The 27,327-nt window shown below is 42.1% G+C and overlaps 1 protein-coding gene across 1 annotated transcript in view; it reads left to right on the top strand.

Annotated features, from left to right (window-relative positions):
- Positions 1 to 4,054: 4,054 nt before the first annotated feature.
- The window catches only part of MAML2 (mastermind like transcriptional coactivator 2), a 66,153-nt gene continuing 42,880 nt past the window's right edge, over positions 4,055 to 27,327 (top strand). Inside the window, exons 1-2 of the mRNA XM_018070922.2 lie at positions 4,055 to 4,060; positions 5,691 to 7,151. Coding sequence (XP_017926411.1) covers positions 4,055 to 4,060; positions 5,691 to 7,151 — 1,467 coding nt within the window. The remainder of the gene's footprint in view (positions 4,061 to 5,690; positions 7,152 to 27,327) is intronic.

Raw genomic sequence — 27,327 nt, 5'->3', positions numbered from 1 at the left:
GTCTTTGCACCCATGGAGGGACCACCTTGACCTGGCCATGGTGCTGTGTGGTGCTGTGAGGACACACCAGCTTTCAGGACTGCCCCCCATTGTGCACTGTGCCCAAAGCCTCCTTTTTGTCACTCAGTCTGACATAAAAAATTAATGTTGCTTCCCAGATCCAGCATCATCCAGCAGATTGGACTTTCTGAATTTGGAGTGCTAAAATCTCTCTGAAGACAGTTGTCATGCCTGCATCCTCAGCCATGTCAGGTAGATGCTGCAAATGAAGACAAAAGATTAAAAATAAATATACTCATGCTGGGCAGAGAAAGTGCAAGCACAAGAGGTTCTCAGAAGAGAACCATGCTATTGAGATCTTCAGGAGAGATGTCAGGGTGAACCTGATGCCCCTGGGTGTGAGCCAGAGCCACCAGATTTTGAGAGATATGTAGAAATAGAGGCAATGGGAGCCCTCGTGAGTCTGTAGTCAGAAACGGGCCTTGAGGATGCATGTGTGATTGTGGCATTAGGACCTGTGATGGCCCCAGAGGTGGCATCTCAGGACAATGGCCTCTCCTTGTCCTTGTGTCAGCCCCAGGGTGCCTCTGTGGCTTTGCAGCTGGCCACAGTGTGAGTCACCACAACCATCCTGTTGTCCTATTGTGTCTGGCTGAAGGGGTAAGAAAACAAGGAGAGGCACCTGGTCCTCCTGCACACTGGGATGCCTGCAACAGGGAGGCTCTGCTCTGGTGAGCCCCAGTCCCTGCCTGCAGAGCCACTCACCAGCTTGGCACAGCCACAGACACTGCAGAGGTGACACTGCAGAAGTCTGGCAGCAAACATTGCAAACCACTATTTTGAAAATGAGAGTTACTGTCATTCAGGATCAGGCTCCAAGCCCCAGAAGTGGCTTGCTGGGTCAAACCCTGCAGTGCAAAGGTGCTTTCACAACATAAATAAGAAGTAGCATTCAGCATGTTTTCCTCCTTTGGAATGAATTTTTTTGGGCCTCTTTTCCTTGTTTGAATATTTTTCTTATTTTTCCTGTAATTCCTTTTCCCTTTTGCCTCCCCAGATACGTGAAGGATTTTGTTTACAGTGCAGCCATAGATACAGTCAGCACATATTGTGAGAAACTCTAGGTAGTTCAAAAGGGACCTTTTAAAGTAGATTTTTCTACTGCTTCTATGTTAAAAGCATAAAATCTAAAGCTGGTTTTTTTTTAACATCAGAAGTATCACTCCCCACGAATCGCTAATGCTGCCACACTGCCTGGTTCATAAACGTGGCAATCGCATGGGGTTCCAGTTAGCAGCATCTTATGAGTTTCGTCACGATTGTTCAACCACACGAGCTAAGAAAGCTGCAAGCCTTAGTTGGAAATTGTGAGAGTCGGAGAACAAAGGTGGTAGGAATCTTCTTTTTATGTATTCAGCTAGTAAGGATTACTGGGGACCTAAAACTATAACGCTCTGGTATTTTCTCTGTATGTTACGTGGGACATTTTGGTGTTTTGGTCCAGTCTTAAGTGTCCAGCTATAAACATTTTGAGGTGACAGTCAGATGTGTTACTAACATTTGCACTGGGAATTTTTTTTATTTTTTTTTTTTTTGAGATCTGCAGGCACTATGAAGGTACTCGGGCAAGTCAGAGGGACAAGCTTGTTTTTCACTTGTCCTGAGAGCTGTGAAACTCCAGGTGCTGGATGGTTAATCTAGGACTTCTGTCAAGCACTGTGCTTCTACACAATGTTAAATAAGATAAAAAGAAAATTCTAAAGGAAGTCCAATTGCAGAAGCTGTATAGAGTGCGCAAAAAAATAAGACTTTCATTGAAAGTGAAACCAGATAGACTGTGCAATTTCCTGCTGACACAGACAATTCTTTTCTTAGCCATATCGAACAGACCCTGTGGAAAGGAATGCAAGGTGAATTCACATGAGTAATGTCAGAATTGTATCAAATATGTGATAAAAATATTGTTAAATATGTATATTTTGTACAAAACAATCTCTAAAATTTTTCATTGACAATTTGTGCTTTTAAATCAAAAAATCATTTGTTTCCATTTTTTGAAAAAAATTTAAGACAGAAAAAAATAATCAATTTTCAGCAAAATCCTCTAGTTTTACATTTAGTAAAAAATTTCAACCAAAAGAAAGGTGAAACAATTTTTTTTTTTTTTTTCACAAAAGAGGAATTATTTGTTACCAGGATTTGATGCACCCTCGGTATTAGCTCGGTAGATCTCCTGCTGATTTGGCCTGGTGTCAAGGAGCATTAGAGAAGAAGCTGCCTCTCTTAAATCCCTTTAAGACTCAGAATAAGTTATAAATATAAAACTTATAAATATTATATACGTCCCTCTGCACAGGATGTGGTGTCATACTGGCTCATTTAGACCAAGTCATCTCTAGAGTTTTGCCCTCTGCTGTTAACATCCCCAAGCCATTTGGCCACTAACAGTGCTGGGCTGTCTCACAGACATGATCTCCAGAGGCTCAGCCTGTGCAGTTTTAACTTCAGAAGATCAATCATCCAGCACTGCCTCGCTGTAAGTGTGTGAACACACACTGACTCACCAGAGCCTGCTCAGCAAAAGGTCTCACAATAACACAGGCTGCCAGGAAATGCCTGTACTCTGTGATGGTTCATCCAGTGCTACACAACGACCTGTGGGATGGAGCTGGGTATGGAGGGCTTTGTCCTCTCCTACTTACTGTCATGTCACTTGTTTCCCATCACAGAGCCTTTCAGTATTATGCAGTTTAAGCAGTTTGAGATGTGTAATCGCAAGCCTGTTTGATCGGAGGAATGTGTCTCTGTGTGTGTTATGGGAACTTTTGCTTTACATTTACTGACCCAAATCAATCCTGGCTTGCAAATTGGAAGAGATGGAGCCTGAAATCTGGCAAGTTCTCTTTTTTTTTTGTCCTCCTGAAGAGTCTGTGGTTTGCTTGGGGAAAAGGGGCTTGAGTAGTGATTTCCAGTTGGTAGTTAAAAAGTGTGATTGTTAGAAAACTGCAAAGATTTGAGTGATGGAACCATGGTCCGCTCCCTTCTGGAAAAAAACAAAACAAAGTACATGTAATGCTGGGGCAGCAGTGTCCCTTCGAAGGCAGAGTTCAAATGAAGTAGTGAGACGGAGAGGCTTGTGATGGACACTGCTTGTCTCACTGAACAAACACAGACCAGTCCCCTGCAAACCCCTCGATATATAATTGGCAACAGCTCACTGCAAGGAGGCAGAGGAGGCTTCATCCCTGTGGGCTGCTCACATCCTTCCCATGCCCTTGCTCTCCATATCCTGAACTCATGGGGGATGTGAAATCAGGACCTTTTTAGCAGCATCAATGAAGTCCCCTGAGACTCCCTTGCACCTTGCAGCCTTGCTCACTCTTATTTTTGCTTTAATGTGAGAACATCTGTTGGGCTACGTTCAAGGTTTTGAGGAGACGTGATAAGTTAGCACTTGTGATTTCTTCTTTAGAAATACACAGTGCCCCTTTTGGGAGGCACTTCAGCAGAGCAGATGTCATGAAACCGGGAGTCCTCCAGCCCATGTCGAGGGAGGGAGTGTTTGGTTAAGGGATGTGTCTGGGGACCATGGAGCTCTGCCTGGCTCTGATGCTGACTTGTGGGTGGCAAACCACTTCCCAGCTCAGCCCTATCTGCTCACCCAGGTCACCCTGCTATCTGCTAGAAGCTACTTCAAATGCAGGAGAAAAGCAGCTGCTATTCAAAGCCCAATGTAACATCTGCATTTTTACATGTATGAGAAAGCCTGGTGCAGGTGCCCTGAAAATGTAGAGACTTTTTAAACAGCTCCCTCTGCTTCAAAATGTCAAGCAAACTGGTATTATCTCAGAAAGTCATATTAACCACATAAAGTGTATACATATGCAGAGAATATATTTTTCATTATCTGTTCAGTCTTTCTGTCAGCAACAAATCTGAAAGCAAAATGTGCTGCCAAGTCATGTATTCTGATGACCTGGGAACTTCCCCATTTCCCAGGAAGATGAATTTGGGGGCACAAGAATGATTTCTAATAAACACACCGACAGCAAAGATGATGGTAAAAGGAAGTGCAGCTGACCTTTTTTTTTTTCCAAAGGAAAGTACAGTGACTCATGTGTCAGAAAGACATGCTAACCAAAGACAGCCTGTGCCTTTTGCAATGACCACACAAACCTCTCCCCCCTGAGGGACACCTAGTGACAATTAGTTACTCTTGAAGGCACACGGTCTGTACAAATAGACACCAACATGTCTGTCCTTACAAAATGAAAATGTGAATCTGTGATTCAAAAGCTATTCCGGAAACTTAACTTGAGATATGAGATGAAATTTTCAATGTCAAAGAGAGAAATTACAAACTTTATTTTAAGGGCTAAATTCAGTGACCTTCTGATGCAATGGAAGGATAGGTGGGTATGGAGGAAATACGTATTTCTCAATTGACCTCTTTTCAAGCAACTCATTGGTATTTGCATCAGAATAAAACTGTTCACATCTGGAGTTATCTGGGAAGAGCTTTTACCTATAGATAAGCCTGGATCTGAGGGGCATAGAGGCCACAACGGAGTATTATGTACCCATGGACTTCTGTACATGAAACAGTATGATGCAAATAATGTGACTGGGAGATCTCATAAATCATCCTCCCTGACTTAACTGGAAAATTAGAGTTCTGAGTTGTCTCTGCCCATCACAGCCTCCCAAGGTATCACAGTTTGTACAGGCACCATTTTCTCACTGGCACACACAGGTATTTGTCAGATGGCATTGTCTGATGTCTCCTGGGTCATTGCACTTCTACCCAGGTGCAGAAAGGCAGAAGATGAACCATGTTTCACTGCTTAGTTTCCTGGCACTGCTAACGGCTGGAACAGTGACACCGTGCACTGAGCGAGGGCTGCGGCGCACAACTGTGTGTGTGTGAGTGTGTGTGTGTCTGCTGCTCACACGTGTGACCCCTTTGGTCATAGAATCATAGAACCATTAAGGTTAGAAAAGACCTCTACAATCAAAAGTGGAGAGCTAAATATAGGACAGCTGCCCTTTTTAAAGTAATCTGTTCTTTTATGAATGATGTTCAACTCTTCTTGAGGGCATCAGCATCTTATTAGAGGACATATGCACCAAGTCCAAACTTTTCAGCTCATGGGATTGACATCTCTGCTTTCTGTGTGTGGAGTGGGAATTTGTGTATACAACCACAGCAGATGAGAGTAAATCAGGTAGACAGAGCCATGAACTTCTTTTCCTTCGGTAGGTCCACAGGGCTAGTGAGCAAATTAAAGTATTGCTGTAAATATCCAAGAAAAAGGAAATAGAGTTACAGGTGTCAGAGCAGTGTTATGTGTGTTTTATGGCAGATGTTTCAGAACAAAAAATAATTAGGGCTTAATGTATTAATATACATCTCTGTGAAATAATCCATCATGGGGAGGGGAAGAGGGTCTGTGATCAACAAGAGGCAGCAGTGCTTGAAAGATGCTGGTGGCAGGGGTGGTGATGGCAGGGAGATTCATCGCTTAGAGCATATTTTCCTACAGTTCTGCAGTTTCATTGACTGAAAAAGCCAGGAGAAGCTTTATGAGCTAAGCAATACTTACTTGCCTGTTGCCTTTCAAGCAACTGGACTATGGATTGTTTCTTCAGTGTTATCTAATGATTATTCTTTTTGTCTCTGCTTCTTTCAGCTCCAAGGCTCCTTGAAGAGAAAGTTGGTGGTTAATCTGTCACCTGTCAACAACAAGAGGCCCAATGGTGTTTCAGAGAGCTCTTTCCTTGACATTAAGAGGATAAGAGTGGGTGACAATATTGCAGTGGGACAAGGTGGACAACATGCTAACAATTGCCAAAGCCAGTCAATGTCAGGAACTATGACTGTGGGGCAAGGATCACAAAGAAAAGCCAGCAGCCTAGCAAACAATACACATGCTAGTGGGAATGGCATGTTTAATATGACTTTGAAAGAGGTAAAGAAAGAACCAGGAGAAACAATGTCCTGCAGCAAACACTTAGACGGCCAGACATCCCATGAGAACATGTTCCCTAACAGATATGGGGAAGACTCCTGGGACCAAATGATGGATCTTGAGCTTCAGGAACTGTTTAATGAATTGACTAACATATCAGTGCCACCAATGAGTGATCTTGAGCTAGAGAATATGATAAATGCCACGATAAAACAAGACGAGCCATTCAACATTGACCTTGGGCAGCAGAGCCAGAGGGGCCCTGTGAGATCTCTGCAGATGGATAAGATGGTGATAAAAAGTGAATATGCACCAGGCATGAATCAGGCTCCTGTGGGCTCCCCACAGATGAGGCCTTCTTCTACAGGTTCAGCCTTCACTATGGCCACCACTGCCATGTCCACCTCTTCACCCATCCCCTCGGTGCCTCAGAATCAAACACAGGTATCACAGGTTTCTTCTGCGTCCAGTCGGCCATTGCCCAACTGGCAAGAGGTGTCTCATGCACAGCAGCTCAAACAGATCGCAGCCAACCGGCAGCAGCATGCCTTGATTCAGCAGCAACAGCAGCAGCAGAACCAGACAGCCAACTGGTCCACGCTGTCTCCATCAGGACCTTCCCCTGGACCCTTTGTGCAAGAGAAAATCCCCAGTCCTTCTTTTCGCCAGCAGCAGTTCAGCCCACAAAGCTCAGCAATGCTTGGGGTACCAGTGAATGGAAACCAGTCAAAAGGGATGAACAGCTATGTTTATAAAGCAACCACTCCCCAGAGCAATCCAATGGATATAATCATGCAACAAAAGCCTCAGGACCTCAACAGGAACTTTATTAACAGCTCTCAGCCACCTCTAGAGCAACATCATGGCAACACAAAGCCTTTGTTTCACTTTAACTCAGAGCAAACAAACCAGCAGATGCCTTCAGTTTTGGGTTCCCAAAACAAGCCTGCCCTTCTGCACTACACCCAGCAGGCACAGGGTTCAACTTCCATGCAACAGCCACAGCAACAGCAGCAGCAACAACAGCCACAGTCACAACCTGCTCAACCTCTCCCAAACCAGTCTCTTCAGAGGCCGCCTAATGTAACCCTAGCAATGCAGCAAAAAATGATGCTTCAGAAAATGCAGCAAAGCCAGCAAATCTCAGGTTTGCAGTATCCAGTCTCTCAGCAGCATAGACAGGTAAGGTAAACGGCAAATTTCTCCATATTTGTTACAGAATCATTCTGGTCCAACTAGTAAAAGGCTTTCCCAGCCTGGCCTCATTCCTCCAAGAGATGTTAATGACCCTCTCAGCACACACTTCTACCCAGCTGGTGATGGCACGTTTAGCACCTATTTAGGTGTATCATGAATGCATGTTTAGAAAAATTTCAAGAAACACATGCTTAGTGCAATGGAATGAATGTGTCAGTGCTATATATTATGTAGATACCTGTCAGAAAGGTGAGATAGTAGGGCAGATTATTTTGGACTCCTATCTAAGTTTTCTAGCTTACAAAAATTTAGGCTCTTTTGAAAGTCAAAATTTTAATGAATTCCCATGTTATCTTAGATAATGTATTTTACAATGTTAATTTTTATATCATCATTTTTCTCAGGGAGGCAGGGTCAGGAAATTCTGTTTTTAGATATATTTTGACTGATATGACAAAAAATATTGTTTTCACATTTGCTATCTGTTTAGCAAAGAAAATCAGACTTATCTGTGAGCTTTATAAATGCCCATCACAGTTCTGGGAATATTCTGTGGACAAAATACACGTTTAGATATGAAGGAGAAGGTTGCCACAGAAATGTCTACAATTATGTACCACGTGGCCATCTCCCACTGTGTTATCATAAGACAGTGATCTGACAAAATCTGCTTTTATAGCTTAGTTATGCTATGCCAAGTCCCTGTACACCGAAGTCTCAGATCCCAAGCTTCAGACCTGCCAATCAAAATTAGAATGTGCAATCTCACTGTACTCCAGAATCTAGAAACCAGCTGCAAAACAAGTAAAACATATTTGACCTTGGGACATTTAAGCAACTCTGAGTAGTTTCAGTGGGACTTTGGCTCAACACATTTGAAGATATGAAATCAGAATATAGGTGTGGAGATCATCTGTGGATGTAAAAACAGCTATAAGAAACTACTGAAAAATGAAAGCCTATGTTTTCCATGGAGTCCGAGAGAAGTAACACTGAATTAATCATTCAGGACTGGAGTTTCTTCACCAAACTCTTTGGGTGAACAGCCTGTTTTAAAAAGAGTAAATATAGTTGTATGCCTGCACACCTTTCTACTTTTAATTCTTTTAAATTTCCTGACCAAATAACCATGATTTTCTCCAACAGAAAATCCCTTAGCAAGAGGTACCAGGTGAAACCTACAGCTAGGTTTGAGAAGTTGCTTTGTTGAAAGATGCTGGAGAATGAGTGTTGGCAGGATGCAAGCACAGTTTTGCTGGTTTGTGGGAGCTGGCTGTTCTTCTTGGGCTACTGTGTGCTCTCTTCTTAGGTGCATTTCCCCATTCTCTTAATGGACTGGTGGGTAGATGAATTTTAACAGTTTCTTCATTCAGCCATGATGAACCTTCCAGCAATCTGTCAGCACAGGGGAGACAGGCAGGACTTCTGCAAACACTACTGTTTTCTGAAAAAAAATTGCAAGGTCACATTCTGGAAAGAAATAAAAACATTGAGAGCAACTCTGCTTGAGGCAATGTTAGCTCCTTGCTCTGTGTCCTCTTGGGCTGCTGCTCAGGAAGGCCAGCCAACTAGATGGGACTTGGCACCTTGGCCCTGGTAGTACTTGCAAGATTTACCATGAGTGTTGAAAAACCTCTCACCTGTGCAGCCATGAGATCTTTTGGCTTAGGAAACTTGTCCTAAGTGAACTTTGCTGAGTGCCAAACTTTAGATATTACATCAAGGAAGGAGTTTTGCCTGTCATCACAGACTTCTGCAAACTAATTTTCTGAAGTTTCTTGTCATCTGACCACTTTACACAGTTTTGTCTGCAGGATGTGGCTACCTGACCCACAGCACATCTGAGAAGCTTGAAAGCTTTGTAGACACACATTACAGGGCCTTTGCAGCAAGAACACTGTTTTTTCTATGCTCTAGAGAGATAACTGGATTTTTTTTTTAGAGATCTTTAGCAGTTTTTCCAAAGTGCTGATGAAGTTCAGAAAATCAATTAGGTCTCTCTCAGCAGAGTATTTTGTAGCTGCTGGAACAAAATTTAGAAATACAATTGGTCTGTAAATTACAGAGTTTTTGAAAAGTTTGACCATAACTGTTTACCTGCAGTATTTATGAGTTCTGTGGACTCCTTTAGTGCCTGCCTGCACATCTGCAAGAGTCCACCAACCCCTTGGTCAGGGCCCGCTTCTCCCATAAGTCTGAATATTAAATCAGAGGCAGAGGAGGCATCTCTAGTATTATCTTCCAATAAAGATAACAAAGGTCAAAGCAACCTTGTGGGTTGACTGCTGCTGATTTTAGCAATGGGGACATCAACTCATTTAGGCTGCACGGTCTGCTTTCCTGAAGGATCATCTGCCCCTTCTGAGGATTCCTACACATCATTAACAGTACTGCACGATTAATTACCAGCATTTACTAATTAACTTCATGATTAATATTTATTTTACTGATGGTCTATTTCTTCATGAGGAATCAAGGTTTGATTCTTCTTGGTATGATTCAGCTCCTCCTCAGATCACTGTCATCATCATCATGGCTAGGCTTCGCGAACGAAGATTTAGGTGAGATCATTGTAGTTGTGCGCTGTAAGGACCATCTCAGAACTTGCTGGCATGCTTTGTAGCTGGTAATGTGAGTGTATGTTCATAAAGGGCTACTGTGACATTGCCATCAGATATCACTGACTAAAACTCTATAAGTTCACATTTTTAGAGAACCAGCTCATCCTCTGGGTTTTTACTCCCCAAGCTTTAAGATCCCCAAAACCCATTTGAACTTGGCTTTATCAGTCCAAGCTGGCTAACTGGAAATGTAAGGCTTATAATCTCTCTGCTTGTCATATTCCCTTTGTGTCAAATTGAAAGAAACTTACAGTGGGATTTGCTAATTAGATGTCTTTTGCCTCTAGGGAAAAGTCATAAAAATGATGGAAACCATCTTGGTTTCCTGGAAGATTGATCTGAATGAAGGGGTTTTTTGCCTCTCTCTTTTATTCTCCTTTGTTATGGGAAAGATTCCTTTGCATTGTCTATTAGAATGCAATATGCACATAGTCATGAAAAATCTCATAGAAATTCAACACTGTCTTTGTTTAGGGAATAATTAGAAGCTCCAAATTCTACACAGGAATAATCAGGTTTGCAATACTTATACAGACCCTGAGCTGAAAATCTGTAACTGGGCTTGGGTAGAAGTTTGAAGTCTAGCTTTCCCCTTATGAGGAAATTTAGTCCAGTCAGTGAAGGATGCTTCAAAGTAAGACTTAAGGTTTTTGAATGAAAAATTCAATGTTTTTAACTAGTCTAAGAAATTCCGCACACATTTTTGAAAGCTTTTGATAATACATAAGACTTGTTCAATAAGATCCATTAGTTTTTTGTGAAGAAGTCAAAAAAAAAAAAAGAAAAAGAGCTGAATTTTTCTCCAATGTTTTTATTCAACTTCATTTGCTCAAGGGAAGGGAGAATAGAAGGCTGAGCTCATGAGAACAGGAACCCTAACGGAACAAGGCCACTCCATCTGCTACGTGTGGGCGTGTCCTATTTAGTCTTGGCTTTGGAGACAGGGATAACATGAGGGATCGTGAGAGCTTCACCCCCCACTTTACATGAACAACCGGTAGTCCCTATTTTTAAGGCTTTGGAAGCATCTATGTAGTTACAAACGACAACAGTGTTTGCTTGTGCAAAGCTGAGGTCCTTGTTAGTCCCTGTTCCTTTAGAATGCTTTGAGCATATAGTCATCTTCTTCTTTTTCACTTCTCTATTTTCATTTTCAATAACCTGGGAATTGTGATTAGTTGCAGTTTGGGGGGTGATGTGGGTGGGTGGTGTTTCCATTACTTGCCCTAATTGGAGCATGCCTTAGATAATTTTCTTCACCAGGTCTCAACAGGCTCCTTTTAAATCCAACCAGTCTTCCTTCTTACTGAATACTAAGCAGTCCCTTCTCTGGTACCAGCTCCAAGCATGTATTCCCCATACATGCCTCTTGCCTCATGCTCTCTCCAGGAAGGCTTTCTATTTTGCCAATGGCCATCCAAGTGGTCCATGCCCCAGGGACACAGCATGGCTGCATCTGGCTGGAGAAAAGCCACAGGGCAGCACTGCACCACAGGATATGCCACCACAGAGGAGCTCCAAGTGCTGACCCCCCCTTGCAGACCATTCCTTTACACCAGCCTTTCCAATGCTCAGAGCTTAACTGATATGTATTCATCACTCTTAAATACCTCCAGGTGATAGAGATGGTATTTCAACTAACCTGGCAGCTCTGTACAGGTGCTGAAACAGATTCTCCTCTCATTTTCTCCAATGTAAAGCCAGGGAAATTTCATTTCAGGACAGTGTAATTGGACTTACCAGTAGCAGAGTAAGCAGTAGGATATGACCTTTTACCTTTTTGTTTTAAAGCATGAACAGCATATGGATTCAATAAAAAGTATATGTTGAACTGTCAGATAGTTAGAGTGCTATGAGAGGAAGAAGCACCAGAGCAAAAGAGCTAGTGCCTTTTTTGAAAGTGCAGATATATAGAGACTCTTGTTACCATTCACTCCTGATCAGTAATTTACATCTCTAATTTAGCCCCTGCAATTTCTCAAAGAAAATGTGGCTTCTTCAAATGATTCACATCAAAACAGTATTTTCCTAGACCTTTGTATTTACCATTACAGAAGAAAAGAAGAACACATTTTGGTGAAGCAATCTCTCTGTTTTCAAGTGTGAAGGAATTATTTTGCAAATATTTGTGAAAGGAAGAGAGAAAACTTAGAATGGCTTATGGTAATTGGTACAAACCAGGACTTGAATTTAACTGAGATTGTAAATAACAACAATTCCAGGCTGTTGGAATCTGTAATAATAGAAACTGTTCCATGGTGTAAGAAAAAAACAATGTGACCTTCTTTCAATGCTCTCTATAACAATAATATTTGGATGACAGCTTTTATTGATAGCTCCATTTTGGTCACATTCCCTCGTGCAAAGACTTCTGAATTAAATAATCTGTATAAAAACTTCAGTATGTCCCAATACCACCATCTGTTGCAGGGTCACAGCTGATTTATGAACATGAAACTAGAAAGAAAATGTCATAAGTTCCTGTGTTGTCCTGACATACAGTTATCTTGATAGTGCTTTACATCATTCATGCTCAGTTTGCTGAACAAAATGCCTAGACAGTCACACTGTGGACAGTCAGTCCCTGAGGACATTGTAACTCAAAATTTCAGGGACCTTCCCAGTTCCATAAGGTTTGTTGAACTCTTTGCGTAAAGCATTTACACTGGAAGAATAGTAGATTGTTAGCCATGGTCAAATGCTTCTGAGTTAGGGGATTTGGACAGTAGATGACAAAGTTCCTGAGGTCTCTTTTGAACCGCTTTTTGAAGGTACTTTCATTAAGGTACCAAAGAAAACCATCATTGCGCTTGCCTGTATGAGTTATTTGCTAATGTCAGCACACTTGAAGTCTTATTTATTATTTATTAACATTGTGAAAGTGCCTGGGAGATCCACTGATAGGGCAAAATATTGTCCTATGAAGAACTGCATAAACTCAGATTAAAAATGTCACCCGTTTTCAAAGGAACAGCGTTGAGCTGGCTTTTTTAAGAACAAAGATAAAATGGGTTTTATGGAAGGAATTTGATAGATATGAACTTCTATCTACCTGCAGGTCTAGAAATGTTGATTTGAGGACAGCAGTGATCCAAGAGGCCCTTCATGACCAAGTCAGCTGTCTTGGCTGTGAGGGAAAAAGATGCTGTTGCAGACAGGAGGTACAGTAAGGTTGTTACCTGCTTCACTCCTCTGGTTTTACTCCACGGCCATCTGGAAGACAGGGGCTGGGGAAGGAAAGCAGAGGGACAAGGTGTGTGCACAGGAGAAGATGATGATGCCTCCAAGGAGAAAATGGCAAGTGAATAGTTCCACAGTGCTGGTGGCTAAGAGTACAGTTTACAGGCTTGAGGTAGTAGGGTAAATTAAGGAATCATAATCAAAAACAGGACATGACTTTGTGCTTATTAGATTAACAGGAAAGAAAGTCTAGCAGGGAAGAATGGGATAAGGAACTGTGAAGATTTCATGCTGACCAGAAAGAAAGAGGCCAGGGATGTTTCAGGTCTGGTTCTCTGCTAATAGGAAAGTTAGTCTATCTTGACCTGTGAACTTGTCTATAAAGCTATGGTATCTGCAAGGGTTTCTTACCTGGTTGAAGTGAGGATTCCTGCTATTGCTACTTGAGCATTTGAGGCCAGAGTCAAGCCCTGAGACAACTTCCTGCAGGGATTTTGGAAAGGCAGCCTGGAAAAAACAATATAATTCCACAGCCATTTGGAGCTGGCATGGTGAAAAACCTTTTCCTGTAAGTTTTTACTTGTTTGTAGGCAATTTATGAATACCTCAAGAAGTCAAGGAACAAAAAAAATTTTAACAAGCCCCAGCTACTATTTCTCTCCCTGGAGTTTTCCTATTATTTTAATTCCCAAAAGTGCTCAAGAGTGCTCACTCAGAGTAATTTGTCTCTCTAGGGGTTCAAAACGAAGGAATATTTTAATGGCAAATATTTATTCCTCCACTCAGCCACCTTTACTGCTGGTGTTTTTATGGTGGAGACCTGCCCCAGGCCACAGATGACTGTTGTTAAGACAGAACAGACCTAGTAATATTCCCTTAATGTGAATTTTCACGGGTGAATTTACCATTTGAATGTGATGCTGATCCAGAAAATCAGCCAGATGCTCCAACAGAACTATTCCAGAACCATCTGCCTGCTTCATTTGCTGCGTACCTGTTTCTGGTAATGTACACACAGTGTAAAAGACAGTTTTTGCCCTGAAGAATTTATAATCTAAATAAGAAAGCCAGCCAAACCTTAAGACGAAGGAAATGTTACTGTATATTTTATATATTCTTGTGTATTTGGGGAAAGAGAGGAGGAAGATGTCATTCAAAGCTATTACAATCATTGGAGTTGTTGGATAAGGGTTTATCACTGCAGAGAAATCCTCTGACAGAGTCTGGAGTTGAAACAGACCCAGTGAATTGGTAAAAATGAATTGAGTAAAAGAAGGGATATTTATCCCTCTCTATCATACCAGATATATGTATTTAATGTTAACCCCCTAAGCTTTCTGTGTAACCAGTAAGGAAGGTGCAGCTCAGAGTACCTGAGTGAGACACAAATGTGAGGGATAACCTCTCTGAAGGAGACTCAGCACCCATGAGCTGTGCTGCTCTGCCTGAAAGACATGTGCAGACTGAAACTACAGAGCATTGAATTGCATGGCGATATGGTGAAAGAAGGGGAGAGCAAGGGCTCTGGATGCTCTTAGGTGAGGTTTCGTGGGATGGAAGAGCTGATGTAGAGGCTGGAAGCTTCAGAAAGGGACAAGAAGTCCCCCCTCAACCCAGCCCTGTCTCCACTCCTTCCTCTAGCACCAGCTCTGGCGCTTGTCTGAGCTCTCACAAAACTAGCAGAAAACTATCCTTTTTCTCTCTGCGTAGGTTTTCTCCTCTTCTAGTGACTTTCTTCAGCTTGTGGGGTCAGGCAAAGCCAACACTGGCACAAGGGAAGTGGTGGGAGCACATAGCTGGAGGCCAGAAGCAGAGATGGGATTGCTTCTGCCAGTGACAGCGAGTTGTTAACTCATGTGACAGATGCTGGGGAACCTCAGCTACCAGGGTGGCTGGAGAAGGAGTGGAAGGTGAACAGCTGGATGCAAGAGGGAGTCTGTGTGTGGAAGGACAGGATAGGGAGAGTCAGGGAGTGGAAAGATTAGTTCAAGAGAAAGAAACAGCCAGGTGAGACTGGAACTAGAGAAGGGCAATTGTGATGGGGTGGACCAAGACTGTGAAAGAAGGTTGTGAAGGAGTAAAGCACAGGAAGAGTGAGGGTCTGAGGGTAGGAAGAAGCCTGGAAGGCAGTAGTACAGAGTTCAAATTGAGTTTAGATGAGAGGGAAGCAGGGGGAAGGATTGGGAGCTTCAGAGGAGAAATCTGAGAGTAAGTCTGGGTGCAGACAGAGGAGGAGACGAGATCTAAGGGTGGGAAATAGTTTGGGAGAAAATGGGGCAGAATAGGAGCTACTGATGCACAGGGGACAAACACCTGCAATCTTCTCAAAGGGGAGAGTAGAAGACTGGTAACACTTAAAAACTAATTATTTCTGTATCCTATGCCAGGAATAAGTGAAGGGGCCTAAGGGCTTTGTCTCCAGTAGTTAGTTCCCAAAGCGTCTGCAGGAAGTCTTCAGGACAGGGCAGGAAATGCAGCCCTGAGCCCTTCAAATTACTGGTTGAAAGGACGCACTACATATTTCAGGCTGCCAGTCTCCATCAGTCAGGGAGACAGAATAAGCAGCATATTTGCCCCACTGGAAAACAACTAATACAAGAAGTTCTCTGATTTTCTTCAACTTCAGGGGACCCTAGAATTTCTCTACCATCTACAGATGCAAGTGTAGCCATTGAATAACCACCACGAGTAGAATAGAATAGAACAAAACAGAACAGAATAGCATAAATAGAATAGTTTAGTTGGCAGGGACCTACAATGGTTATGTAGTCCAGCTGCCTGACCAGTTCAGGGCTGAGCAAAAGTTAAAGCAGGTTCAAACAGCTCCTAAACATGACAGGCTTGGGGCATCCACCACCTATCTGGGAAGCCTGTTTCAAGATTTGACGCTTCTTCCTGCCTTGCCAAAGATATACATGAGGAAGAATGATGGAGATTGAATAGTCCTTTCAGGTCTTCGTAAGAAGCTGTGCAGTCCACCTTGGTTGAAAAGTTCCCCGTGATTGACTGATGCCAAAATACTTGCCAAGACTAAGGTGTGAAAATGAGGAACGATGGTATTTTTGTGGAAACAATTTGTTGTGTAACTTGTAAGAGGGACAGGGACTTTGAGGGCTTTCTGTAATTCTCTGAAGATGAGTTAGATGTACTCTCAGAGACTTTTCTTTTTCCAGTCTTTTCTATAATTTGCAGTGGTTGCAAGCCGGGCCATAGCCTGGCTCCAACTGCGTGATGAATGACTAAAGGATTTAGTGCTTTGGTTCTGGTTAGAAAAGCATCCAACTTTATCCATTGCAGAACTAGATTTCTCCGAAGGATTGTTAACTGCAATCCTAGCAAAAGCAAGTTTTGCTGGGGTGACTCCAGTCTTGTCTGGTTTCAGCTAGAATGGGGGGAAAAAAAGAATTACTTTTTTTTCCTACTGGAACTGGTAAAAGACATGGGAAAACAGAGGGATTAGCAAAAGTATTGGGAGCTTCACAGCCTTAGTGCAAAACAGAGTGGGAAGAGGGAGGGTGGGAGCAAATTCTGGCTATCCATCCTTAATCCAAAGCTGCCTTCTCCTTCCCAGGCTGTACTTCACTGTCATACACTTGCAAATTCACTCCAGGAATGAAAACAGACTAACTTTAAGCTTGTTCCCAAAGCTGCAAATTTGTCCCTGCTGGGTGTTAATTTAACTGCTTCCAGGGCACCAGGATGTCTACTGGTGTTCACTGTGCTTGCTTTCTTCTTTTTTTTTCACACATCTGGTGTTGTGAAAACTTCCAAGGCACCACACAGAAGAGTGATGAACTGACCACTTTTAACCCTTTCTGCAGCCTGCTAAGTGTCTCCCTCTACTGTTTTCTCCCTATAGTGGACTCCATGGGCTTCACTACACAAGGGATCCACAAACTCTAAAGTGGGTCTTATGAGCATTGTACAGGCTGAGAATTTCTTCAGCTCCATCATCCTCTGTTTTTCCTGTGAACAAACCTGGCTAAACAGTAATAACTGGACTTCAAAAATTTCCAGCAGGAAGAAATGTATTTGGGGCAGGAAGAGGTTTTTTCCAAAATACTTCTTTTTTTCCAATTGCTTTTATCTGGTGTTGCCACTTCCCAGCAGGGAGGACGTTCACTGCAGTAGTTTTGCTCACATTATGGCAAGTGATGGCCTTTTCCTGTTGGTTTTTGATTGTTGCCATTTGTTCTGTAATGGCATTAACTGTTTATCTGCTGCATTGACTGAACCAGAGCAAATCCAAAAGAATCCAGGTGTCTCATTTCCAGTCACAGTTGTTGTACTCTACCAGACTTTCTCCACTTTGTTTGCTTTCTGTAGAACAAGTTGTTTGCATGACCAACTCACTTGTTTCACTACCATATTCCTAGCAACCGCATACAAACTGGCTTTTTTTGTCTTGGCTAGGGCTTCCTTGGCCTGTTGTGCAATACCAGTCTTATGTCACAAGGAGTATGCAAAGTCCTCTTGTGCTGTCTTTCTCTCAGCCCTATCATTACTTTTAACCCCTGCTCTCGTGCTTCCAGCACACTGACTGTCCTTTCTCAGCCCTCGTTCCTCTTCAGCACCCAAGTCTGGGTAGCTGAAACACCATTGAGAAACATCCATGTGGGCTGCTAAACACAACAAGAAAGTAGCAGCACTCATCACATTGATGCAGAAGACCCAAGCATGCCACAGTCCTTGATTTTGGCATCTTCTCTTCTTCACATAGGGTTTTCACTACTGAGTTTTATTTTTAAAAGAAGTAAATAGCTCTCAGTCCACAAATTACAGGGCTCTGTGGTAAATATGAAAGCTAGTTCATGGGCTAAGTACAGTACAGCTGTGTTGTCAAAATCTTGTTTCATATTTAAAGTGCTATCAAGGCTGCCCTTTTCAGAAGCAGCACTTCTTGGTGGGCAAAGCTCCAGGGCCGCAGGAAGCATTGGAGCCATTCTTCAGAAGGGTTTTCCATAGACATATATAAGTACTGCATAAAAAAAAAAAAAATCAGATTTTTAATCCTCCTGAAATGCTATCTGGAGTGTTCTACTCGTGATCTGAAAATACTAAGGAAAATAGGGTTGTGGAGATACAAGCATTCATCTCCCTATTGTGGCTGCGCTTTTTAAAGCTGCGGGGTAGGACTTACGTGTCCATAGCCAAATTATTTATGCAGATCTAGAGAATGTTCTTCCAAAAACCATATAGCTTTAACATATCCACCTCTGTTTTTCTTCTAACAAATTTTCCAACCCCTGCATCTAGTAACCACCTTTGACATTGGCCATAAGTAAATTTAGGCTGGAAATTAACTGCACAGTCCCACCAATTTGAGAAATCGTTTGGCTTTCCTGAGGAGAGTGTTGGTACCAAAAACCTAACTGCTTTTAAGATGAAATTTAAAATAAATGTTAGATTTATTATAGCAAGGCACTCAGATTAAAAATGGAATCCTTTTTTACTCTGCTTTCATAGCAAAATACAAACTAGTCCTCTGACTGTCACCTCATGTGTCCCTTTCTCTTTAGAAAGAACCAAGTGGGGACCTGTAGAGGCCACTTCTAAGCAAAGTGGAATAGATGGTATGGCTAGAGACACCAGATAGACTTACAGGCATTTATTTGTAGTATTCATTTAAATGTATGGTCTGTTATGAACTCTGAGGATATTTTCCCTCTCCTCCTCCCAAAAATCCAAATCAAATTGAAAGCTAGTCAGTTGGCACAGTAATTGTATATAAATTTGCACATGAAACATTAATTAAAGTCAAGCTGTGGAAAAAATAAAAAAGCTAAAAGACCTTTGGACATTTGTGTGAAGATCACTGCGCTCGATACCGGAGAATATAGAAATGTTTGGATTGTTTGCTCAAACAGGCACAATGTTAATGAATCATTTTAATCACCTTCATTATAGTCTTTCAAACAGAGCTGACTCCTATGCAAAACCAAGCCTGACAAAAACAACATAGAAAAGCCAGAGGCAATTTTGAGGCTGCTAATTAGATAACTTTGTCTTGATGTTTGCATTTGAGCCTATGGATCTGGACAACACAGTGTGCTACTCTCAGGGCAAGAAACAAGCAAACGGCTGCTACCCCATGTCCTCTCAAATGACATTTCCAAGGTGCCCTTTGGTCTCTCTGTCTCCCGAGTAAACATTTGGGATAGTCATTATTGTGCTTTTCCCAAATTTTTCTTACATGTCTGGTCTTTTTGTGGCAACAAAACAACGCAGAAGCTGGAATTATGCTATAAATGTTACTGAACAAAAAAGACAGAGAATGCCCAGATTTTGTGTTATTTTAGCCATGCAAATGCTACAAGCAAAAACTAAACCAAATTGAGTTCATGCACAAATATCAGCAGAAACAGAGATAGCAGTGATAGAAGTAATGAAATTATGTAATATATGCTAATTATTTTCTACACACTAATTCATCCATAAAGGTTCTGTGAAGTGAGTAACTGTTCTGTAAAGGTTAAAAATTGAGATGGTGAGATCAATACTTTCTTCTAACACAGCTGGTGAAGTGAAAGCATTTGAAATATATGTGGTGCTTCTAAATAGGTGTCTTGGTACAAGGTGACTGAGTTGAGGAGAGATGAAGTAGATCAGTTCTTGTGAAAACTGGCCATCTATTTAGATGCATAAACATCTTTAATTTTAGTCTCCAAAATAGGGTTAGATTCAGAATTACCAGAAACTTTCCAGTTTTTATAAATTTTTGAAATAAAAATGTTTTGACCAAGTACTCCCCTGTTAAAAGTTCAGACAGGCAAAGATTCCTACAAATGTCAGAGTATTTTCAGGAAACTTCCTTTTAAAGATTTAGAGGTTTCACCAGCCAAAGTGATCAGAATTTAATTTCATTAATATTTAAATATATATAGCTTAAACCATTTTAAAAATTCATAGGTTTACATTCCATGCTGCAGGAGGCTGTATGTATCAATACTCATGTATGATGGAAATAAGCTCATGTACACTACAGTAGCATCTTAGCACTTCACAAAATGGCAAATAGATGCAAGGTAAGAGCTACACTTCAAATGTAGATCACGAGAGGAATTGATTTCACACCAAAGCTTCTGAATTTGCATCTCAACTACTTTATAGATGTCTATATATGTCTATTTACAGAAAGGTGAATATATTTTCATGTGTGATGATGCAGAGGGCAACTGAAATGTTAATCAAAATATGGTTCATAATTGCTATATTCCATAAACAATAGTTAAAAACAAAAGGTACATTTAAATATTTTAATTTTCAGACCAATGCTCTGAAATATTGGGAAAAGCAGGTTTTTTTCTCCTGTTTTGTACAGACTCAGGTCTATCTTTTTGTTCATTGATTCAGAGTGCTACTGAGTTTCTGTGAGAAACACAGGGCAAGTTCTGTACTGAATGAGAAAGAAACAAAGACCACACTCACCTGAAATACCCTCACCAGTTTTGCTCAAAACAGCAACGTGAACAGCAGGAGTCACTGTGATGGAAGTGGGGAGCACACACACACACACACACATAGACATATATATACATATGGGATAATGATGCTGGTTGTTTATACCTCAAGCAACCTCTGTGTCCATCTCAGGCAACATATGGAAGGGAAGAAACATCTTCCTTGCAATTAGTCTGAGACTTTTCAGACCATGAGAGGATATGAGAGAGGAGATATAGACAGAGATCATGAGTGACATGGGGAAGACAAATGGAAAAGAATTAATCACTGTCTCCTAGCATGAAAGTTGTAGGCACCTACTGATATCATCAGGCAGCAAAACAAGCAAGAAGGTGGCATCTTATCCCTAACACCAGGGAGCACTTTCTCCAGGCATCTTTGCTACACAACATTGTGGATACCAAAAGTAAGCATGGGATCAAACCTGGAGTTGGGCAAATTCAGAAGAAAAATTTCTGAAAGGCAGTCAGACAGTATGATGTAGAGGCAAAGTTGCACTCAAAATGCCTAAATTTGGAAGATATACTGGACACAATCCCAGCATATAGAGGCTCTGTTCCTACAGTCCGTCTTTGAACATCTCTTGATCACTCTAAAGGTGACCACTGTAACACACAATTCTGTTTGGAGCCATAGAAATAAGGGTGCTTCATCACAGCAGAAAAGATTGCTACTGATACAAAGAATGCCTGAAATAGTGTCCTGTTTGAGGGAATTAATCTCAGCCATGTCTTCCCCAAAGAAGTTTAGGATCACCTAACCTACAGCCCCTCATTGTAGCAGTATTTTTTCACTTGACTGGTTTCAAGTTGACCTGGCCCATTTTGGCCCAGCAGCCTCAGGGCTTTTGACAGTGGATCTGCTATTTGCTTTTCAGCTCTGAGAGCAGGCACAGGGATGTGATTGGGAGCCATGACTCTTGGAAGGAGTTTTTTCCAAGATGGGAGCTCTGTGAGAGTTTAGCACCCCCCAGAAGTTTCTACTGCCATATGTGCTCCTCCTGCTGCTGCCTTCAGGGCAAGTTTAATGACTGCTTTCACGGGGTAGCACAAATGTCCCAAGGAACACAAGCAACAGAAGGGAAATGGTGATTTTCAGCCATTTATAACTGATCCAAACTGGAATGGCATTTCATGGAGAAGCCAAAAGCAATAGTGTAAAGGTACTAGTCTTGTTCACTTTCAAATGTTTCTTGCAAAAAAATGAAGGAAATTAGATTTATAAACTAATTATTGCAGGATCCTTTTCAAGCCAAGTATGTAAAGCCCCCATAATACTAATGTCTGCTTTTTACATTATGTTCAAAAGACTTCTGCTGATTACTAGGGTGATCTGGGGAAATAGTGACAACAAAAATGTTTACCCCTCCCTGCTATTGCAATTTCCTAAGAAAAAATTTTGTCTCTGATTCTGATTGAGGCAGAGATCCCCTTTGTATCATTATGACCACAGAAAAGAGCTTTTAATCGAAGAAAAATTTAATTATATCTTCAGACCACTTTCATGTATCAAGGACTTAGTGTTAATAAGAATCAGGCTTTAGGTGTTCCAAATGCTCTTTAAAAATAACATAACAATGTACAAAGTAAACTCCTAGTTATTAATTCAAGATCAGTATGAGCAGCAGCAGCAGTAAAGAAACCCAATATATCCATCAATCAACACTGTGGAACCCTATTTGTTTGCACTAGTTAGAGAGTGATGAATAGGTCCTCTGTGTAAAACATTCAGCTACAGTGCGAGAGGGCAATAAATTATGTTTGTTAATTTTATATGCCATACATATAAAAATCACTAAAAATTGTCAGTACACTCTGATGGTGACAGAAAGGTTTGGCGCTGTAGGAACCTCAATGCAGTGCTTTTTCATCTCCACAAGGGAAGGTCTTTTTTGGCATTTCAGGGAATAAAGGCCTGGAGGAAGAATTTTGCCTACTAATCACTTAGGTTCCAAGCTGCCTCGCTGAACAATACTTATCTAAATATGATGCTTCTCACGCTTATAATCCCCGTTAGTAAAAGGAGAGACAGGGATCTCCAGAGAATGAGTGACTCTGTCCCCCAGGAGGTGCCAAGAGCAGTGGTGGCGTGTGTGGTGGTGGCAGAAGCGGTGGGGAAATGATGCCATGGCTCACCCCACTCTAGAGAGCCAAGGGCAGATGAGGTGGATGCCCAATGCCCCATCAGGGTGGTGAACAGGCAGGCATGAGCTCAGCTGTGGGGCCAGCCTGTGAGCAGAGTCTGGCCTTTAAGCGACCAGCAGCGAGAGTTTGGTCTCTGGCAAAGGTAGAGAAGAAATTTACCCCTGGGCAGCCGGTATAGGCTACATTACCATGTCAGCCTAGTATTTCTCAGGTTGCTTTCAAGCCGCAGCTGGACCATGGTCAGTGGGTGCAGTCTTTTAAGCCCAAGTTAGACTGTTGCAGTTTCATTCATCTTTATCTGTGTGAGCTCTTTCCACTTTTGTCTGTGCGCTTTGACCAGGACAAAACTTCGCACACACACATCCTGTCTTCTGTCCTACTGCTACACTGTTGTACAGCTCTATTCACGTTTTCACACCCAATTCTGTAGCAACCAAGACTAAGCTTGCATGTGTGCAGCCTCAGCCCTGCTCACATACACTGAAGCTGCTTTTCAGAAATCTTTCCTGGGTGACATCGTGTGGTGTATACTGCAGAAAGGTGCATAGTCTGCAGTGATACTAAACAGTGCAGGCAAAAGTATGTTTGAGTATTTTTTAAACCATCATCGCAGAGGAGAAGGCAAGTTTGACAAACCACTCTGCTTTTTGAAAGCTTGCTTTGTGGCAGTATTTATTTTTCAAATCATGTCAGCAAGAAAATTAATCTAATGCATGAGATCGTTGCCATGTTATTAAATGGTATTGTAAAAGCTGCACTTATTTTCATGGGAATGAGGTTCTTTGCCAAAAATGAGATGCCTCAGCTCCCCTGTGGGACTGCATCCTAGTTTGGAAGGAATGGAGGAAGCTGCTGTGAGCAGTCAGAGCAGATAGCAGGAAGGATGGTGCATTTGTGGCAGCTTGTTTGTAAGGATGGAGGAGCAGCTCCACCCTTGGCAGCTGATGCAGCAAGCCTGGCACAAGGTGAGGCCAACAGATCCACTGGGTGTCCCTGCCCTCACATGCCAGCAGCTATTCCCCAAACTGCTGCTTGCTTCTTCCAACACTTGCGTGTTGCTCCTGCTTATACCTGGGTGCAAATCCGAAGTCATTGCACTGAAACTTACACTTTGCAGGGCACTAGGACAGGGCCGAGTTCAACCTGCACACACAGCACAGCATGGCAAACTGCCTGGTACCTACAGGGGAAAATCAGGAAGCCTTCACTGATGGCAGCACTGAGCTTTATCCGCCAAGCTGCACAGTAGAAATGAATGTAAAAATAAAACTAGCTTTGTTTGATTTGTTAAACACAAATAGTTTCAACCCCCCTGTCATCAAAAAGTAATTTTTTTCCTAGCTATGTTTTTTTGCCATAAATGGGGAGAACTCATTAACACTGGTGTTTTGAACTGTAGTTTAATGGAAGGCGGACTAATACAGTTTATTAAAATATGCATGTTTGATGTTAGAGGCAATGTTTGCATAAATCCTTGGGGAGAGGATACTGTAGAGCTAAAATGATGTTTTTCACAGCCAAATAGCATAATCTCATTACCAAAGTTTTGTGATCAAGATGAAAGGTACACTTAGTAATTGCAAGGGATAAACAGTTTTTTCTCCATAACTTCCCTTATTACTCACAGATAACAGATCCAGAGCAGACTGTTACATTTCCTTCTCTTCTCTTTCTGTCTTCTTTCCTTTACCACCCACTTTGCTTATGATTCACCAGCAGTTTCTATGGATGTAAGGAATGAGGGAAATTTCTGTTCTCCTATTTCATTGCAGAAGAACATCCTGAAGAGATACATTTGCAAACGTTTAGCCTGGTGAGGCAGATATTGCTCAGGGGGGATAAAATTTTAAAAACTGAAATTCTTTTCCATTACTTTCCTCCACCTTCTAGCTTTCCAGCAGGCTGCTCAGCACACTGCTCTTCAACTTCTTCCAGCTGGTGAATCCACATTATTTCAAGGAAATCCACAGACCCAGTACAGCAAATAGAAACCTTGTTTTCCTTTGTTACCTTTTTTCCCTCAGAAGTAATCTGTGACTCCTGGGCATCTGAAAACTAGATTTAGCAGATATGAAGGACGAAGGGTGCTTCTGTGAGAAGAGTATAGCCCTCCTAAACATTCCTCTGACTACATTGTCCTTGGAGAGGAAAAAGAAGTCCTTACCTTGCTTGCAGGATATGGGAAAAATCCTTTTTTGCCTTTAGTTCAGTACTGCTGCAGCAGCAGTTGGGGTGGCCTTTGGGATGTATTTTTATACAAAGCTGAAATGAAACTGTGCAGTCAAAGCACTGGACTCTAGTGTGATATGGCAGGCGTTAATTTTACATGTTCTGGTGGACATTTTGTTGAGTACCTACTGGCAGTTTTGGTTCAGAAAAGAAGATAGATTGCACTGTGGGGTTTTCTCCTACTTTACAGCTAGCTTGTCATATCTGCAACTGAGGCCCTTACATCAGGAACTGACACTGTTCCCATGTCCTAAATGATTATATGACTCTGTAGTATTGAGTGATGTGTTAAACTTTTCTAATTATCCTATACTGTGTCTCTTGTGTTCAAACATGGTCACAAACAGGGCTGTTTCTGCTCCCATAGATGTAGATGGCAGAAAGCCAGCTGGAGCTGCACCAGGTGCCACTTGTGGCCCAGTGACCATGTGTTTGGGGGGAAATGGAAGAGCTTAAGTTCATGGAAGATGCAAGAAAAAAGAAGTTGGAGCAAGATGAGATCTAAAATGATGTTTTGAAGGTTCTGTCTCTTTTGCAATGTGATTCCTCATTCATCATGCAAATTTATAATTTTCATGCGATTAAAAAATAATTTTTGTTATGAAAGTGCATTTGATTAGCTTGTACAGTTGACAGCTAGTAAATACTCACACACAAAAAAACTCCTCTCCTAATGGGAAATTTCACTTTTTACTAGAGAAAAGGCATATTTTCCTTATCATAAGCAGAGAGAGAGGATGAAAATTTGTCCATCTCCTTACTGGTTGTAACCCAAGAACTTTACACAGGTGATCTGAACTTCTTGTGTCATGACATAAAGCCATGACTCAGATATGTGCCTAGCTGGATCCTCATCAATGCTGCCACAGTAACTATGTACAAGGGCATTCAATTAGTTGTAGAAATCAGAGTCACTCCTTGTCTTAAAGCTCTTGATGCTCCCAGAGTGATATCAGTGTGCCACAGGGTAAATAAAGCCCAGACTCATGAAATTCAAATACACAGTGGCCTGACCCAGAGTCCCATGGGGGCCAACACAGCAGTCCCAAGAGTGTGTACTTACCATCATTCCTTCTCCTTCTCCCTGGTCACAGAGCTGGCTGAAGCACTGGGGTGGATACATCTATGCTGTAAGACAAGTGTTGTTGTCAGCGTAATTTCTGTCACTCATCAGCAGTAATGCTGCCATCAGGACTCCTGTCAGCATACAGTGAACCTCCACTGGGGGCAATGCCAGAGTGTCTGCTGTAAAAGAAGCATCCTGCTGTGGACAAGCCTGGGTCTCCTTCTGCAATTCTGAAGGAGCTTTGGAGCATTACCTGGTTGTACCACCCCCTCTTATACACAATAGAGGGATTTGAAGGTATCTTAACATGTATCCAAGTCAGCAAAAGTGGCTAGTCTTCCCAAGCCCTCAGCATCCATGGTCGTAGCCAAATCTCCAGAAGTGTTTATCAGCTTCTGAAGCTGTGCAATGGAATGCCAAATGCCTGCCTAGGACCTAATCCTGCTCAAAACTACAGGACTCCTCACTGGAGCGATACAGGCAGAGGGGTCACAGCACTTACAGCGTCTCAACACTATCACAGAGATGTCCAAATTTCACCCTCATGCGTCTCATGAATTTCTGTGTCATGCCTCCCTGGAGGCAGACCTCCATTTCAGGGACTGTGGTGGCCTCTGCCGCATCTCAGAAGAGCCCACACCTGTCAAAGCTTCTTGGATGGATTTGTGATCCCTGAAGAGCTGTATGCACAGCGGACCAGAGGGTCTGGGACAGAAAACAAGCCACAGAGAAGCTCTGCTGTGGGAGATTTACCAGTGCTTGCCTGCTCCAGCAGCCTGCTCAGAAGCCACACCATGGCCTGAGATGGTGCTATGAGCCGTCTCTGCGACCTGGGTCCTGCTATGAGCCATCTCCATGTGACTCAGGCACATGACCAATACACCAAATGAGTGCTGCATGATTCAGCTCTATAGAGCTGCGAATGATGGAAGGGGCAAGAAATGAGAGCTGTTACAAGTTAAAAGGTTGCGAAAATGAGAACTCAGATGACACATTTTTTGTTGAAGCTACTTAAACTGGAGGTCAGGTTTTCTAGAGCTCTTCACTTGACAGCTGTCTGTCAGATGCAAATAACTTGATTTTAGCAGTGCACCTGCCATCTCCATCTTTTCCAAAGACAGCGGTGCCAAAAGTCAAAAATGAGGGATTTTGAAAAGCTTATCCAGAGCTGCTGGTGGCTGTCATCCCAGTTTTGATGTTGAGTAGCTACAATCTGAAAGGGTGGATAAATGATTGGTTTAGACTTCGCTGAAGTCCCTTCAGAGAGGGTTTTGGACTACTGATCGATTCCTTCAGCTAGAAAAGGTCTGTAATCCAAGCTGACAGGAATCTTGAAGTTGAAACATAATTCAATTTCAGCTCTTGGCAGCACGTCTCTATCAAAACATGATACAGTCACCTCTGGAAAGAGGAACAACTAGTTCCCTTCTAGTTAGACTCAGATGTGTCAGAAGCATAGG

The sequence above is a fragment of the Manacus vitellinus genome, unplaced genomic scaffold, assembly GCF_001715985.3.
Source record: "Manacus vitellinus isolate BGI_N305 unplaced genomic scaffold, ASM171598v3 scaffold_2_pilon, whole genome shotgun sequence".
NCBI lineage: Eukaryota > Metazoa > Chordata > Aves > Passeriformes > Pipridae > Manacus > Manacus vitellinus.
The sequence above is the reverse complement of the archived record's forward strand: the minus strand, read 5'-3'. Positions and strand labels throughout refer to the sequence as shown.